The sequence below is a fragment of the Rhinolophus sinicus genome, linkage group LG04 (genome assembly GCF_036562045.2).
Source record: "Rhinolophus sinicus isolate RSC01 linkage group LG04, ASM3656204v1, whole genome shotgun sequence".
Lineage (NCBI taxonomy): Eukaryota > Metazoa > Chordata > Mammalia > Chiroptera > Rhinolophidae > Rhinolophus > Rhinolophus sinicus.
Genome location: NC_133754.1, coordinates 7,959,063 through 7,976,707, shown reverse-complemented (window position 1 = coordinate 7,976,707; position 17,645 = coordinate 7,959,063). Strand labels below are relative to the sequence as shown.

At 38.2% G+C, this 17,645-nt stretch overlaps 1 protein-coding gene across 4 annotated transcripts in view; it reads left to right on the top strand.

Annotated features, from left to right (window-relative positions):
• AKAP11 (A-kinase anchoring protein 11) overlaps positions 1-12,461 on the top strand; it is a 48,748-nt gene extending 36,287 nt beyond the window's left edge. For 3 of the 4 annotated variants that reach the window (XM_019749790.2, XM_074329331.1, XM_019749789.2), the window contains exons 9-12: positions 2,120-2,203; positions 2,994-3,043; positions 6,410-6,570; positions 8,515-12,461. In XM_019749790.2, coding sequence (XP_019605349.2) covers positions 2,120-2,203; positions 2,994-3,043; positions 6,410-6,570; positions 8,515-8,655 — 436 coding nt within the window. In that variant the 3' untranslated portion in view covers positions 8,656-12,461. The remainder of the gene's footprint in view (positions 1-2,119; positions 2,204-2,993; positions 3,044-6,409; positions 6,571-8,514) is intronic. The other variant, XM_019749793.2, reaches the window with a different exon arrangement.
• Positions 12,462-17,645: the final 5,184 nt, after the last annotated feature.

Genomic DNA, 17,645 nt, shown 5'->3' with positions numbered 1-17,645 from the left:
GAAGTTCCCTAGAGGGCAACAGTTAAAAAAGAAAGAATAATCTCAAATTTTCGCAAGTGTTTAGGAGGAATGTATAATTATTTCATCAGAAAGAGAACTGGTCTGTGTATGTGAATCTCAAGTATTTCAGCAGTTTGTGGGTTTCTTAAAAGTTATGTAGTAGATTTAGGTAAGAGATGGGGCTGGACTTGCCGTATTTTTGAGATATGAGCGATTTTTCTGAGATGTGTCAGAATGGATAGTACGCTTCATATGGCTGAAAGCCACAGTAAAGGGTTTGAGTCCTTGACTGCCACTGGTTTGCGATATACCTGTCCTTGACATAGGAAGTAGGAAAAGACATCAGAGAAAAGGATGGAAGCGGGACCGTGCTCGAGAATGAAATAGAAAACCGTTAAGTGAAGACATGAAGTCATTTAATGTTGAGTTAACGTAGGATGACCGTACCTCCAAGTTTGCTCAGGCCAGGTCTCTTTTACTTCTGTTGTGGTGTCATTAATGGTGACTTCTTTAATTTGCACAAGTGCCCTGGTTGGTTGAACAAATTATATGGTCATCCGAGTTAGAAGTGGTGTTTTAGAAATAACTGACTTCAAATCTTATCCATTTCGAGAGGCAAAATGGGAGGGGGAATGCGGTTAGATAGGGGCGAGTTTTTGAATTTTTAGCCTTTACATTTTTTAGCTGTTTCTTTTCATGTTCACCTAATATTTAGGTGATAGATTTTTATTGTTAATTAAATGGAGGAATCATTAGGGTATGAGTAAGAATTTCATAATTGTTTCATTTAGATAATCAGTCTTTTAACAGAAGTAAATACAGTTTTGAGATCATTAACTTTCTTTTTGGTGGTAGCTCTATATTTCTGTATTTTCTCGGTTTTGCTTTGTGCGACAACAAACTATATGGGCAAAACTCTGGTTGTTTTAATAGTTTTATAATAGAGCTATATTTGTTTCAATATATGTGAAAAGATACTGCTCAGTTTTTTATTCTCTAATACATTATAGTTTGTGACATTTTGACAGTACTAGAGTAAACATGGATATGTAAATTATTTGTGATTGCTTGGAAACTATTTAGAACTTTTAAGTAACTGTCCTTTTTTTGTAACTTTGTCCACATTTACTGATGCCCATAAAATTATTTTGTTAATTTATTTTTTAGAACCAAAATTTTGGTTTGTGTAAATATTAATTTTTCTAGTTGCCTAGCCTAACGTGGGGAAATACAGCTGCTTATCACTGCAAACTAATATGCTTACTAATTATTTTAATGATTAGTATTTTTAAAAATTGCATGTTTAGGTTTTAATCTGAAAAATTGAGTTTAGTTTTATTTCTGAATACAGTTGCTTTTTGTTTTTTATTGCTTTGCCGCAGTTTTAGAATATAGTTGCTTTCTTCTTTTGATTGGATAGTATAAGAAGTTATCTGTGTGGCATTAGTAACTGGCCAACCAGACAAGTGTAATGCTTGAATAAGCCCTGGTTATTCAATATTCTGAAGAAAATGTATGTTATTTGCCACCTACTGAATTATATGTAACGTGTAAAATGAAGGTAATTGACATAGAGTATTTTAAAATCAGAAAACATTTTTTTCTCCAAGTAGTTACAGAAGGTCTATTTGGGACTATGTTTCGGAGCCCTATCCCCGCCCACCAAGTCCACTGCTGTTTGCAATATCTATTGAAAGACCAAGAGACAATGATACCTAGTGTTTTTTCTCTTGTTTCTTTTAACTTTATGGAAGCTGAAGAGTATTGGCTTTTTACAGATTATATCCTAAGACTTCCATTGTGAAACTTCTTACTTCATGCATTCATTTGCAGTCTTAAAAGTCATTCTGTTGCCTTACTGTGTAAAATAAATATAAATGTAGAGTAATTTTCACGATCTATTGAGGACAAGTCAGGAAACCCCCAAATCTCTGAGGTGTCAGGAACCTTTCTCAGTGGCAGTGATGGGCTCTCTCCACCCTGGACGGGGCTCGCTCCCGTCCCCTGTGGCAGCCTCTGGACGTGCAGTTACCACTGACAGCAGCTGATCTGCGGGACACCCAGGGCGTCTGTACTACTCATTTTCTAGCTCAGCTCTGTTCTTTTCTTCCTCTGGCAGTAATGGTAACAGCAGTAGCTGGAGCAGTCTTGGTTTAGAAGGAGATTTGTGTGAGGACAATTTCTCCTTTCCAACATCAGACAGGTTGGTCCAGTCCAGAAACTTACAAACTGATGAGTCTTTCACCACTAATGCATGATGTCATCCTCGTAGAAGATGTGGGTTACGATGCCAATATGTATCAAGCTGCTGTTCTCCTGTATTTTTGACACGATTCTGCTTGATCAATTTACATCTAAAAAAAATTCAACTGTTTTAAGATATGATTGACATCTAATTGCAAAGTGCGTTGCTTTTATGCATGTATCGCTCCGCTTGCTATCTTTCATTCTACCAATTATTTTCATTAAAAAGAGCTTGCTTCCTACAGGATTTCTGTTTTTGTTTTGGGTTGTGTTTTTTTTATTTTGTTTTGTGTGTGTGTGTGTGTAGCTTTATTTCATACATAAGAAAAGTGTAAGAAAAATGTGTTTTTACTATGTTAAAAAATATAAATGGCATCAGAAGCATTAATAAATAATTATTTGTATCATTCTATGATATCATTCTACAACCAAATTAGTAGCATATTTTGGTTTTAAATTGTTTTAAATTAAGCTTTATTATGAAATTACTTGGCACTCTAAATATATATCATGGTCAGGTAGCACTTCTCGGTTCTTGGTAACTTACGTGGGCGTCATTTACAATTCAAATTTTAACATGAAATGGTGTGAGAAGCAAAGCTTCCTTTTTCAGTGTCATTTCTCCCCTTCTTTAAATGTCACACATCATATTGTAGCATTCATTCTTTACCTCATTTTAAGAACTGATTTTAATGCCATTATTAATCAAAGCTTTTTTTTTAACTGCTTTTGCTCGTTTGTCCGAAAAGTGATGGGCCAGATGACAAAGATGAAGACGAGCATGAGGATGACGGAGAAGGTGAGTGACCATTTGGTTTTCAAAGTGTTGGCGTGCTTTTTGTGTAAGCGCCCCTAGAAGAGTCTTTCATTTTTCTGTTTGTGCGTTTCATCAGTTAGACTCTGGGTTATTGCAAGTCAGCGTATGTATAGTACAAATCAGGGTATTCTTAAACTAATTCATCCAGCGTCAGGTTCTTTGCTGAGCAGTTTGCATTATTTGGTTGCTAAACTAATGAAGTACTTGTTGGTATAAAGACTGAGCTACATTAAAATAATTATTTAGTTATTTGAGAGGGAAATTCATGATAATCTCTGTATAATTATCGGTGTCAAAAGATAAAATCCTTACTCATAAAATATAATTTACTATGGCATATGTCACAGTTTTCTCCTGACAAACCAGTAATTTCTAGAATGTTAGACTTACATAAAACAATAAGTGAAAATAACATATTTTAAAATCAGTTCATCCCTCACTGATTCTAGTCATGGATACACGTATGTGAAGACAACATTCAGTTCTTCTTTTATTGAACAGAGTTGTGAACATGTAAATACTAGATACCGTTGGTTGCAGAGTTCAGGACAATGATTTGTGATCCTTAATTCAATTATATTAGAATGTCTGAGTGAATGTAAAAACTAACTGTTCGTGTTGAAGATGAGTTTTCATTGTATTTAGATGCTTGTTGAATTCTTTCCCCCAAACCTTACTTTCCCTTAATCATAAAAATACCAATGATGTCTTCTGTAGAGTGACACGTAAAAATGTTCATACTGTTTGAGAGATTTGTTTTTGAATCAGGGATTTTTTTGTTGTTGTCATATCTTTAGAATTGGGCAAACTGAGAAAATTGCCAAAATGAATTTCTTGAAATATACTTTATAACACCTAAGTTTCCAGTCGGTTCTATCACCAGTTGTACTTTTCTTGTGTAGGAAAGTCATGTGCCAGTTTTTGAGCTAGAATTCTCAGATCTAGGATGATTATTCTATTTTAGTTCTAAAGTCTCTGCTAAGTAGACGTTCTCTTCATATAGGACTTCTAGAAGTAAGTTTTTCTCATCAGATGGAAAGTAGGGGTAGGGCGATAGTTTTTGAGTTATAGATAGGCTAGGTGACATTTGCTTTATCTTTGTTAACTAAAAAAGTGTTGATTTTGTCTAGAAAAGTTGTGTACTTTCCCCAAGTATTAACTGTGAGCAGAGTTGTTCCAAAGACTAAATACATGGTATAAATGGATATGGTAAGTATTTTCTTGAATGAATACTAACTTTACGGAGGAATGATTAAGAAAAAAGATTCAAGTTAAAGTCAATATGAAATTTATTTGAAAATGTTTACTTTTGGCACTAGCCAGGTTGTTCAGGATTTCTTTTGTGAGTAGGTAGAAATCAGGAGATGAATTATTGTAGATATATGTTATTACCCAGCTGTGAGAGTATAGTCACCTCTCATTATATAGACAATTGCAGCCAACTTTCAAACTTGTTAAATTAGAAAGTGGTAAATTAGGAGATAAAGTGATGTAGGTTTATAGAAAGATTCAAAATTATGGAAATCCTACGATGGCAACTCTAATGTTTTGTTGTTGTTGTTGTTTGTAGCTTCAGGCTATCAGTCTCTTCTCTCTTCACTAGTATTTGGTGACCTCTCTAAAGAGAGAGGGTGTGGGGACAGAGCCCCAGAAAGCAATTTCCAGGCTCTTGGCCTCACATAGAAAGGTGCTGGCTCAGGTAGCAAATGGCCATCAACTGTGATTGGGTGGCCATCAGCTGTGGCTAGTTGGCCGTCAGCTGTAACCAGTGAGCCATTGGCCATTAATATAACTGCTGTGGCTACGCTAGCAGAAAATGGGGGCCAGCAAGGATATGGTGGCTGAGCCTGCAAGGGGCAAAATGAGGGTTGAGAATTATGTGGCTGCTGTTTCCTGTTTCTCCAACAAAGCCGCCAGCGAGACTATAGTGGTATGACTCCCCTACCTATGGCTCCGTGGGTGTTCCTTTTTGGCCTCACCATGTCCTGCGTTCTTATGTGGGGAGCAGGAGCAGAGACCCCGCAGGTCTCCCTGCATTACAAATGGCGCAGCGAGCAGGGTCCCCCGCACGACAGAGGGCATCTCAGGCCAGGCAACCAGAGTCCTGGACTGAGAAAGGCTGCAGTACAGAGAAGTCTTGGGGTGGCAGCGTCCCACCCCATGACTTAGGATTTACAAAATGGCCCAGAGACCAGGTCTGGTATCATGGTGCAACAGACCCATTTTTGATTGAGAGTCAGTGAGGCGAGAGGAGGGGGAGAAACAGTACATTTATTTTAAGAGTATAATGTAAACAACTTTTTAAATGAATAATTAGGGGCTTACACATACCCTAAAAGTGATCAGTAGTGATCTAGAATGCTCTGCAAACTATAAAAATGCATCAGGGACCTTCACCAACTAATCTCTACTCTGCCGGTACAATCTGGCCTGGTTGGCATCGTGCCCCGCCGCTCACCCCGTGTGTGGGAGGGCGCCTGTCTCAGCGCTGCCTGGGGCTCAGCCATCATGAAGCGAGACTGTTAAGTCTTAGTTTTACAGTCCACCGGGATGCATCCTACTTTGTTAAAAACATACTTTTCACAAAAATAGAAATAAACTCGAGAGCATATCTTATTTATAATAGGAGTGTGCCGGAAAATTCACTGGTCTGGCCTTTGGGATGTAAGTGGTTGCATTGCCTTTCCCCCCGCTATTTTGCCTAAAGAATAAAGTGATTATGAGCACGGAGCGGGCTGCCTGTGTTCCTAACCCTCCCTGTAAGCTCTGGGTCTGTCTCTGCGCAGGCGCCTCACCTGTGAATTGGAGATGAGAATCGTTTCTACCTCGTAGGGTTGTTTTGGATTTTAGGAGTTCGTGTATCTAAAGAACTTAGAATAATACTTAACCCTAATATGTGCTATCCAAGTATTTACTGCTTCTGCTATTTCTCTTAGTTCAGAAAGCTTTCTTAAAGTCCATTGAATATATTTATTTGAGGTTTTTATTTGTGTTTCATTTGTATTTTGATTGTCATCTTGGCTTTATAGCTTTATTTTTTCCCCCTTTACTTGTGGATCATATTTTCACACAAATGATGGCATTTATGTAAAGTACTTGAATTCAGTGCCTCGAAATAGAGTTTTGCATTTGTGTTATCAGCAGATGGTCAAAGTTATTCCTTCGTCTTAGCATTATTTTGCCCTTTCAAAGAGGTGTTTAGTTGATGTTGTGTGGTTAGCAAAGGATGGATTTTCTCCCCGCATTCACTGGAATCTTAAGAAATGGGAAATACTTGCATAGCCTTGGAAAGCAGAGTATTGAGAGTTGAATCGATGAGTCTCCATATTGTCTCCATTTAAATACCAGGTTTGGAGCCAGGTGGAAATCCTCTGCTGGTAACGAACATTGACATGGAGCCTTGTGCTGTAGACCCCCAGCTAAGGATGGTTCTTCAGTGGCTCGTTGCCTCAGAGGCTGACGTTGCAGAACTTTCTTTTCATGACTCTGCGAAGAAGGAGTTTATACGGGTAAGTACCTGCCTTAGAGGAGGTTGTGACGATGCGGTTATTAACGTACATGAGGTTCTGTGTTACACGGTCGATCAGATGAGGTGCCCTTTGGTAGAGTGGGTACATGCTCGGGCAACGGAGTCTGCCAGCTGGGTTCAGATACCAGCTCCGCCACCTCGAGCAGCGTGACCTTGGCTCACCAGTTTCCTTATCTGCCCTGTGGACGTGAGTGTAGAATTTACATTATAGAGGTTTGTGAGGATTAAATGGAATCTAGTGCCCGGCACATCCTAAATTCTCAGTTCAGTGCTATTAATAAACATTTCATGCGTTCATACGAAAAGACTGAGTCATTCTTTGTGTTCAATCGATTCCTAATTGTGCCAGTACCCAGTATGTTTCTTTCTCTGTTAATCCAGTTTCATTCATAAGAGAAGCTGGCATAAGCAAAAGCTAGTAGAAGTTTGAACAGCTGATAAGGGACCGTGGATCAAATGAGTATTTAAGAACGTTCTAATAATAAAACATTCAGATTTAATGCGCTAATAGGTGTTTTTATTGAGAACTTAACTGGGTGCCAAGCACCTTGTTACTCAAGATTTTTCAGTTGACAGTCTTAAGGTTTTGTCCCAGAATTTTCCTTATCAGAACTTTGGTTTAATCTTATCATAAGTTATAGAGTAGTCCAATGAATAACCAATGTAAATTGATCAATAGCAACAAGAAAAAAGAACAGTCCAGTTACTCTTGATTCCTGGTTCAGAATTTACAAAGGTATTATTGAAAGAAGTATGTGAAAAAAATAAACTGTAGAAATAGATTTTTTGGGGGTATTTTGTTTTTACTTAGACTTTTGGGATTTTTCCAGTTTAGGTTTCTGTTTTTGGGCAAAGGTAGAAAATGAGACAGAATGGGATGCTCGGGAAATGAACCGTCACGGAGAAAGAATGGGTAGGGAAAGTGTTAAAACTGACCTTAGGGAGGCAAACATTTTGAAGTGACTTTAGTCTTGGATAAACAGAGGGCTGAGGAAGGCCATAGGCAGCTAGTGTGACAGTGCTTGGCTAAGGGACCTTGTCCCCATGTAACCTCGGAAAACATCCTGGCTGTTCCTCAAAAGGTTAAGTAGCATTATCACATAACCCGGCCATTCCACTCCTACGTATGTATCCAAGAGGAGTGGAAGCATATGTCCATGGCAACGTGAAAAAGGCCAAGCATATTTCTCTTACAAAAACTTAAAGTCGTTTTTATAGAACTAAATAGAAAAAATGAGTGAAGATACGTTCTGATTGGTGATGATAGTTTATTTAAACCTGTATTTATTTATCTTTTTTTTAATTGAAGTATAATTGATATACAACAAATATATTAGTTTCAGGTGTACAACATAATGATTCGATAATTGTATACCCTGTCCTGTGAAATGATGACCACAATATTTATTTACTTTTTTTGTTTTTTGGAAACAGTAACATTTCTTAACTTAGAAAGCCATGTTTCCGTTGAGGCTAGAGTATGTATTCAAAAAACAAAACAAAAAAACCACACTATATGTTATGGAAGGAAAATCCACATTGTTTTATTAAGCTTGAGGTTATCTTTATTATTTTATGTTTCTAATTGAGGGTGTGGCAGATGTATTTCCTTAGGTTAAGAATTTCCTGTAGAAATGTGACATCCACACAGAATATCCACTTGGTGAGGTTTATGGAGCTCTGTCTCCAGTAATCCCAAAGTGTCATTTTGTGGTGGAGATGTATTTATAAAGGGCAGGAAGGAGAAAGGTTCAATTTGTGTAAAGGGGTGGTGATTTAGGGAGAAGACTTTGTTATAACTGGGTAACAATATTTTACTACAAGCAGCAGGATTCTTAGTTTTAGCTGATGTTAAAAATAAAAATGAAAACTTTATAGTTATGGAAATGTTTTCGGTTAATGTTGAACATATCTTTCTTTTTAGCTTTCAAAACGATTACAAGAAAAAGGATGGAAAGTGGGAGGCCTCCTGCAGGCTGTGCTTAAATACTACGAAGTGATGGAGAAGAATTCCAGTGAGGAGAAGTGCAAGTCACTGTTTGATTGGCTCTTGGAAAATGCATAGAACAAGCTCCAAACCAATGTATTATTTGTTTTAGGAAAGGAAGAAAGAGATATAGATGCATAGGATAAAGTTGGAACAGCGAATATTAACATTTTAAGTAAATTGGGAGGAAAGTAAATGCAGCTTTTTAAGCTCATTGTGTCATCACTCGGTGTATATAGTTCACACTTTTGTAATCTCTCAAATGTTATCTCCATGTTTTCTTCTATACACATGTGTAGTGTGTGAAGACCCTAAGAACATATATGTGAAGGAAGGTCTAACCATGAGGTTTTCAGGGATATTGACCGATGGCGTTCTTTTTGCATCCAAACCGTGCTGCTAGAAACCACACTGAGGTTGCTGAGGGTCGGCTCCAGGGATAAAGAGTTAGAAGTTTGCTCCTTTGCAACAAATGGTATCCTGTTAATAACTAATCTGACATCAAAAAATAGCACTGAGGCTAATTTCTTTTTCTCTGATAGTTTTTGTCTCATTTTTAAAAGTCAATTTTATTTTCATAGCTCAGCTGTTGGTAGGTTTTTGAATCCCCCAAACTATTTAATGTCGTAGAAACATTAGTATTTTTAGGTATCTATTAATATCATAAATGATAGTTTCCCCAGCCGTCCATCAAATTGACAATATTTGCTAATGTTGCCAATTGTTCTGGCATGAAAGTGAGCTTGTGTGTGCGTGTGTGTGAAGGAGTACGTTAACCTTGCTAGTGGTTTGTGTCCTCTTTTATTTTAATGTTTTCTTGGTTAGAAATCCACTGTTAAAAAAGGTGCTTTAAAATAAAATGTCTGTAAAGATTGTGCAGTAAGAATTTTTATTTCTCTTTTTGACTATGTTAGGTCCCCAACTTACCCTATACATGAAAATCAAGGTGCAAAACATGTTGGAATTTTAAACATTAATGTTAACATGGAAATGCATTTAGAGAAGCCCAATAATGATTTCCACTCTTGGATTTTTGAAAAACCTCTCCACTTTAGCAAGGATAAGCTTTTTCTAGGAAAAACTAGGATCCTCCTCTGGATAAAATCTGCACTATTTTGTAAGGTCCTGTGACATGATTGTCTGGACTCAACATTTCCTACCGCTTTGTCTTTAGAAATTGCAGGGTGACTGGAAGAGAGGGCCGAGCCGTGTCCTGGTTTTGTATGTGAGGGTCTGCGTGTGTGAACTTTGGTTCTTCCATGAGCGATTTTGTACTTTAGAGTAAATCCCTTTTTGTCGGGGCCTTTGGTTTTGCTCCATTACATTTTCTTTTTTCCTGAGCACTGACTATTTTGGAAGCTGCACAAAGTATAGAAGACATAGCACCTGCCAGGGGGCAAGGAATAGTGGCACTTATATTAATTTGAATTAATAATTATGGTTGTGAAATGTATTTTATAATGAAAGTCATTTCCTTTTTATGAAACATGCCAAGAGCTGTTTAAATATTTTGAGGTTACATTGCAAGCTTTGGTTTTTCTCAATTTAAGATAAAAAAATAGAGCAAGCCTTAAAAATAAATTTTCCTGAAGTTTCTTCAAGTGTTTTTTAAGGTGGAGAAATGCAGGAAATGTATATAAGCAGAATTTTTTCTGTCTTTAGCTTCTCAGAGCTTGAGATGCGGCAGCACTGGACTGGGTTTGTAAACATTAGGAACTGTGTTGTTAATTATAACACGGATTAGTTGATTATTAAGTTTAGATTGAATTTTTACAAGTACGTAACTATCAAGTTGTGTTTAGTAACTTCCGTGTATGTCTGGGTTTGATTAACAGCAAACAACTGAGTACTGAATTTCTTTTAAACTGAAGTGACAATATATTACTTTTGTAAAACTTTGCGCTTGAAAATGTTTATTTCTCTTATGGTAATAATCATTTTGAGGTTAGATTTTCCTCGTGTCCTTTTTTCCTTCGCGTTTCTCTGGAGCTGTGCTGGATTCAGAGTTCCTGTAATCAGGCACCACGTGCCAACAGACTGGTCCTTGGGTGTCAGCACGCCTCGTCATAGTCACAGAGGAACTCACACTTGTATCGGTTCCGTGCAGGGGCGTAGAGGAAGATAGTACGTATTGGCAGGTGTGAAAAGAAGCGGGAGTTAAGTTTCCTCACCTAGAAAATATTTGCGTTTAGAGCAGTAGCTTTTAATCAAGTCCAGTCTAAACTTACTTTCTCTAAAGGCACTTTGTGATTTTTTTCCAAAGACACCCCAGGTCTGCTTGGTTGCTCAGTGTTCAGAACAGCTCTGTTTGTTGAGGACAGCTCTGTCTATTTTATTACAAATCTACTTGACATATTTATATTATAACATTGTAATGTCGCCGTTCTGTAGATTTTTGCCCTTATGAAATGTCATAGCTGATTCAGAACTGTTAAAGTTGTGATGTGCATTGAGTTGAATTTTCTATTTATCAATTTTAGAACCATTGAAGGATCTGTGGAAAGAAAGTGAATGAGGCCTCTGATAAGGGGTTTTCGAACATTGTTTTAGACTGAACTGTGGCCTTTCTTTCATAGTCTTGTTTTCCCAAGCCAAGTTGGAATTACGTCTATATTTCAGGTGTTACTAATGTTGATTTTGAAACTGTTTCCTCATTTATACAAAAGGAATGATTCATTTATAAATCACAGAAGAAAATTACAATGTCTATTGGATGGTTTGACAGTTTAATGGAATAAAACCTTTGAGAGTATTCACTTCGTGAATATATGTAGTGATATCTTTATGCTTTGAAAAATGTTCCACTTACCATTTTAGATAATTTTATGTGAATTAATTCAATTCATAATGCTTTCGTTTTGCTTAAATCAGGGTTTTATGTTGCTGGTAGGAGAATGTAGTCACTTACTAAATGCCCCGTGTGTGAAGTAAAGGATGGTTCGCCCATGTGACTCTGACATCAGTGCACATTCCCCAAATGCGGACTTTCGCCGTGACTTGTCATTGCAGGCCAGACCCCAGTGTCGTCTTAGTTAATTATTTAGCTAATAGTATTATTCCACAATTAATGTTATCAATTTTCCATCAGTATATTGCTTTAAATTTTACATTTTTCAAAGGAAACTTTCCACTGAATTTTTAAAAAGTCGTGCATCCATTCTCAGGGTGTAGAAAAAATACTTTCATTTGGAACCCTGTCCACCTGTCCCCGGCCCAATTGAATTAGCGCTTCATTGGGAATTGAAAAATTGTACTAAAGTGAAACACTTTTTCCCCCTCATTTTTAGCAAAGGGCCCCTCACACATTTCCTCCCTTGACTGCATTTCTGCTCTGAAGTTGCAGATACAGTATCAGTCACTCTTGTCACTTTATTTATTTATTTTTTTTTACCATCCATGTACATTCCTTTCACAAGGGTAGAACTGTAGTTCTGGAAGTGCATTGTTTTGTTTTTGTTGTAATATTTGAATACTATTTAATACCAGGTTTTAAAGCCCAGGTTGCTGGGTTTGCTACCTTTGGTAACTTGTGCAGTGCTAAAAGTAATTCACATTCTTGTTTAATAGGCCAGATACATAGCAAAAGCAGCTTTAAATAATTGTAGCTGTTTATTTGACTGTGCTGAATTACTGCATTAAGATCTTGTATAACAGTAACTTCTTTTTTTGCCTTTCAGTAATTTAATATGTTCATTTACCAAGGTATATGAACTCCAGGATGCACTAAATTTTTGTTTTAGCAGTGGTTCAAAATAAACATTTCAGAAATTACCTTTGTAATCATTTACAATTAATTGTTCTTTTATCTTTTATCAAATTGTTTAAGTCTGTGATCTTTCCTCTTCCAACTAAGAGTTCTCCAATAAACTTAAGAGATGCCTGGCTTTGGTTTTCATTTTATAAAACCTTGTTAACTACTCTGGACTGAACGAAAAGGTGTGAAAGTGGGACACGTTGAACCACGTCAGTGCTTCTGACATGGTTTTCGAAAACAAGAGAAGTTAGGAATATTTTTAATTGGACACTGGATTCTAACTGCTTACTCAGGTGCCTCTGACGTGAAAGGCTGTTTGCCCAATCCATTTTGGATTTTAGTGCCAAGGAGAAGATTGTGGTTGCTTTGATTATGAGTGTGTTAGGAAAGTCTACCGGCATGGACCGAGCACCCCTTCTGTAGAATAAAGCGATCGTACCGCTGTCACGCCAGGCACTTAACGTTAGGCGCTGGCTGTGTATTACTAAGGGGATTTGACTTTAGCTTAAGTAGTTTAAGCCCCAGAAATTAGGGAACGATTTTCTTGTTTTTCATGAATGCTTCAAAATACTAGGAAATAATGCAGCCAAACAATAACTTGGGTGTGAGAGCATCCCGGTCAGCAAGAAAACAACTAAAAACTGCTGAGGAAAAGTAAGCCAGATTCCTTCGACTGTAACTCCAAAATCTGAACATTTATGCACGTTGGAGTCGTTTGTCATCTGTGTGTCAGCTGGGACAGGGAGGAGGGCGAAGGACAGGCCGGAAGCATTACCATGGGTTTTTGAAAGTGTGAGAGCTGAGGAGAAGTCACATGTCCCGGATGAACACACCCTGGGGGCCGTTACGGCATGTTTGCCGCCTTACGTGTACGAGAGGGACAGTGAGTGCGTGGAAGTTACTCCTTGGCGGGGCCGGTTGTCTTTTTTCCTCACTTAATCTTTGTGCTCTGCGGCAAGGAAGATCATAGTTGGAAAGAGATACAAAGAAATCTCTTCAAGAGCAATTGAAGCCCCAAATTTGACTTTTTAGCACCTCTTCTTTGAAACACACATCTAAATGGATTTCGTAGCTTCGATCACAGGAGTATAGCTGGACTCCATCGCCACGCATGTACTTTAGCCCAAGAAGAGAACTTTTACAGGTAATTACCAACACTTGAAAGTAAGGAGGTTTCACATTTAAATATGTATTTCAGATTCTCAGAAAAAATCAGAAGCTCTGGGACACTGATTGGACTCCTGTGCACAACACTTTGCTGGAAGCTGACTGGTGGTTGCCCCTGGGTTTAGACGTTTCCTTGTGCCTGTGGCGAGACTCGCTCCGATTGAGCCATTTCTGTGGCCCGCTGGGGCCCTACAGGAGTGTGAGTTTCAACCTCTGATTGAAAGAGATGAGATAATTATTACGCTTAGAAGATCTGAACGGTGTTCAAGCAATTCTTCCATTGTCTGGAGTTACTCAAAGAGGGGAGGAGGATTCTAGAAATTATGGACTTGGTGAGTTTATTGCTCCTGGGAAGAAAACATCATAATTATTAAAAACGTAGTTTTTTTAAGTATGTAGAGAAGGAGAGGCTGCATAGGTTTACCAGGAGCAGATTCTATCAGGTTTACATTTTCAGTAGACTTATCCTACAGAGACGTAGTATCTGTATCTCAAGGAGGCATTTTATATGTGCTTTATTATTGATACCCCTTTTATTTTTTCTATATTTTATCTTCTGAAAGGGTTATAAATGCACATGACATTAAATTCCAAAAGGCATAAGAACGTACAGTGAGAAAGTCTCTCACCCCTCTTCAGCCACGAAGCACCCCACATACAGACAGCCGTTGTTACGAGTTTCTGCTACATAGGAATTGCATTGTGTGGGACATTTCAAAGTGGGGGTTGGCTGCTGTAAGTTACTGTTGGATGTTAATTTGAAAATGTCACAAAACAGGAACTGGTCACTATAAATTCAGGTCAGTGGTTACTTCTAGGGCAGAAGGATCTACAGGAGGCCAATGTGCTGTCAGTATTCTCTTTCTTGGATGGTGGTTAAATGCATAGATGTGCGATTGTGTGTACACATTTCACACAATGCGTCCCTTTGCACAGGTGTGCACACACGTGCGCGCACACATACACACATGATATTTTAAAAAACAGCTGCAAAAGTGATCATCTCAAAAACAAGCAGAGAGAACAGGTGGGCCACCTGCAAAGCTACAACCTGATTTACAACAGTCCGCTGCACAGTGACAATAGAAGCCAATAAGACCATAGAGTATCTTTAGAGTTTAAAAAGTGAACATAAAATTCCGGTCCTTTCCCGCAGACCGAAAGAATTTACGTTTAACTTGGCTGAGAGGGAAAACTACTGGAATGGGTACTACTTTTATAAGGAGGAAATGGAGCTCTAAGGACATCGTGGAGAAGCAGTGTTTAAAATAATAAAGTAGAAAATGAAAGGAACAAGCCAAATGCAACACACGGTCATATAATTCCTGTTTACTGTTTACAGCAAACCCTTCACGTCATTGCATCTAGATGTCAACTTGTCATCATTCCTGTTTTCCATGTGAAAACACGGGCTCAGAGAGGCGAGGTTTCTTCCACAGCGGGCGTAGTGGTCACACCCAGGTCCATCAGGCCCCAGAGCCCAGGTTTGCTCATTACACTGCTGCGTCCCCATCTTTACAAACCAACATACAGAAATGACCATGAAAATCACCTGTAATAACACAGAGAGACAATAACTGTTTACATGTTAGTGTATTTCCTTTCAGTTCCCCCCCCCCATGTATGAGATATTTTATACAATTGGGATTTCCCTTATTTCACAAATGTTTGTCAAAAGCATTTTTAAAAACTCCACACTCACCCTTGGGCTTTTCAAGTTTGGTAGTCAATAAGTCTCGCCACTCTTTTGGCTGGAAATAACTTGGCCAGAGCTCTTGGGTCTGACTGATATATAGTTGTAGTTTTTTTACATTCCTATTATGTGCTATTATTGCTTTGAGCCAAAGTTGGTACAGCTGACAATCTTTACAATGTATTTTAAGTATGTCTTTTGAGAAGGACAATGTGTAAAAGAAGTTCTGGTTGGCTCCCAGAAACCTGGCAAAAGCATGTGTTTTCTCTGCTTGACTATTCAATTTTTCTCTTTCCTTCTCTTCACTCTTATTTTGCCTGTGAGAGCTGACAGCACTAGAGGCTGCTTTATGCATGTTTTCGGTGACCCTGAGAACTTGGTGAGAAGGAAGAGTCACAGAAAGAAAAGTCCTTCCAAGCTCTAATTCCTTTTTTGCTAATTGTCCGATGGCTTTCTCTTTGCCTTCTTGTCGCTTCTAATCCAGTATATCTAAAATCGAGCTCACCTTGCCCCAGCAAGCACGCACCTCCTCCTGTGTGCTCTGCTATACCTGTTCTAGCTCATACCTGAGAGAGCACCAAGACTAATCAGTGACCTTTGACCTCTTCCTCTCCACCCTGACATCCTTCTAGAGGAAGAAGAGATGGCAGGTGCCCTTGGGAACTAACAGTCCTCCATTTGTGAACTGTTAACAGATGTTTAGGAAAGTTTGAAATGTGGTACAGTGTAACCCCACGCTCCATAGCCAGCATTTTGAATCAGATTATGTGTGGTTATAATCATGAGTTATTTATTTGATACAATATATTGAGCCTTGCAATACTGGACAGGAATCACCCAAGAGATGAGCCACATTTCATGATTTGCTAGTTTGAAGGTAAGGTAAAGAAAAGTACAATACATCAGCTTGTTGACTGACTTTCATTTTTTGCTAGCGTGGCAGATGACTGACCCTTCCATTGAAAACGAACGTGGATAAAATATTAAAATTTTTCCTAAATGTATTGATAGATAGCATGAAGGCAAGGGATATGTAGGCCAGTATAAAAGTCAAGTTGGGGTTGGGAAAGAAACCCAACTCTCCCACTCTGGGGATTGGAAGAAAACTTTTCTGTCCAACGCTTTGGCAGTGAATCAAGGGGAAAGAACTCTTCCCTGAGGGCTGATACCCTAACCTGTGTGAGTTTCAGTCTACATTCGTCCTGCCTGAGCGGTCTAAAAAACCTCAAGCGAAGAATTTAACATTTTTCTGTGACTGCTTTGAAGAACCTGTGAGAGGTAACCAAACTTTCTTGAAGAGCCCATGTTCATCCTAGGCTTCGATGATTCCCAAAGGTAAAGTTCCACGAAAAAGAGGAAACTTAGGTTTTGAAAAAGTTACAAAACCATGAAAATGAACCAGCAGAAATGACAGAGTGGAAACCAGCTCAAAGACTTCCTGTGTTGGTATTGCCAGACACTGAATATAAAGTAGCTGTGTTAGGTATTTTTGTAGGACAAAAAGGGAAGCTTAAATGTGAACAGAGAAACTCCAGTAGGATGGCTAAAATAAAAAAGATAACAAGTAACAAGTATTGAAAAACGAATGTGCAGAAATGAGAACTCTTATGTAATACATTGCTGGCAGGAATTTAAAATGATACAGTGACTTTGAAAACAGTTTGGTAGTACCTCAAAAAGTAAAACAGATTTACCATATGATCCAACAATTCCACTCCTAAGGATATACGCAAGAGAAATGAAAACATTTCCACAAAAACTTACACACAAATGTTTAGAGCATTATTCATAACAGTCCCAAAGTCCCAAAGAGGAAGCAACCCAAATATCAATCAAGTAATGAGTCGATAAAATATGGTTTATCCATACAATGAAATACCATTTAACCATTAAAAGGAATGAAGTAGTGATACATGCTACAACATAAGTGAACCCTGAGTACACATACAAGACTATTAAAAATATAAGGGAATAATTAATACAAAATTCAGGATAGTGAATTACCTGTGGTGATGGGGGAAGGGAATGCAATAGAGGGTTATAAAGTACCGATAATGTATTTATGAGTGGTAGGTCCCTGAATGTTCAATTTATTTTTCTTCAAATTACCCAATTCTTTAATATTTTAAATGTATGCTACACGGCACAATGAAAAAAATCTTTTAAAACAGATACGGTAGTCCTTCCTTATCTGTGGTTTCATTTTCCAAGGTTTCAGTTACCCATGGTCAATAGTGGTCTGAAAAATACTAAATGGAAAATGCCAGAAATAATTCATAAGTTTTAAATTGTGTACCGTTCTGAGCAGTATGACAAAATCTCTCCAGGCCCAGCTCCGTCCAACCTGGGGCGTGAATCATCCCTTTGTCTAGTGTCCCCACACTGTAAGTGCGCCCCAGCCTTCAGTCACTAGCTATCCAGGTTATCAGATCAACTGTCATGGTATTGCAGTGC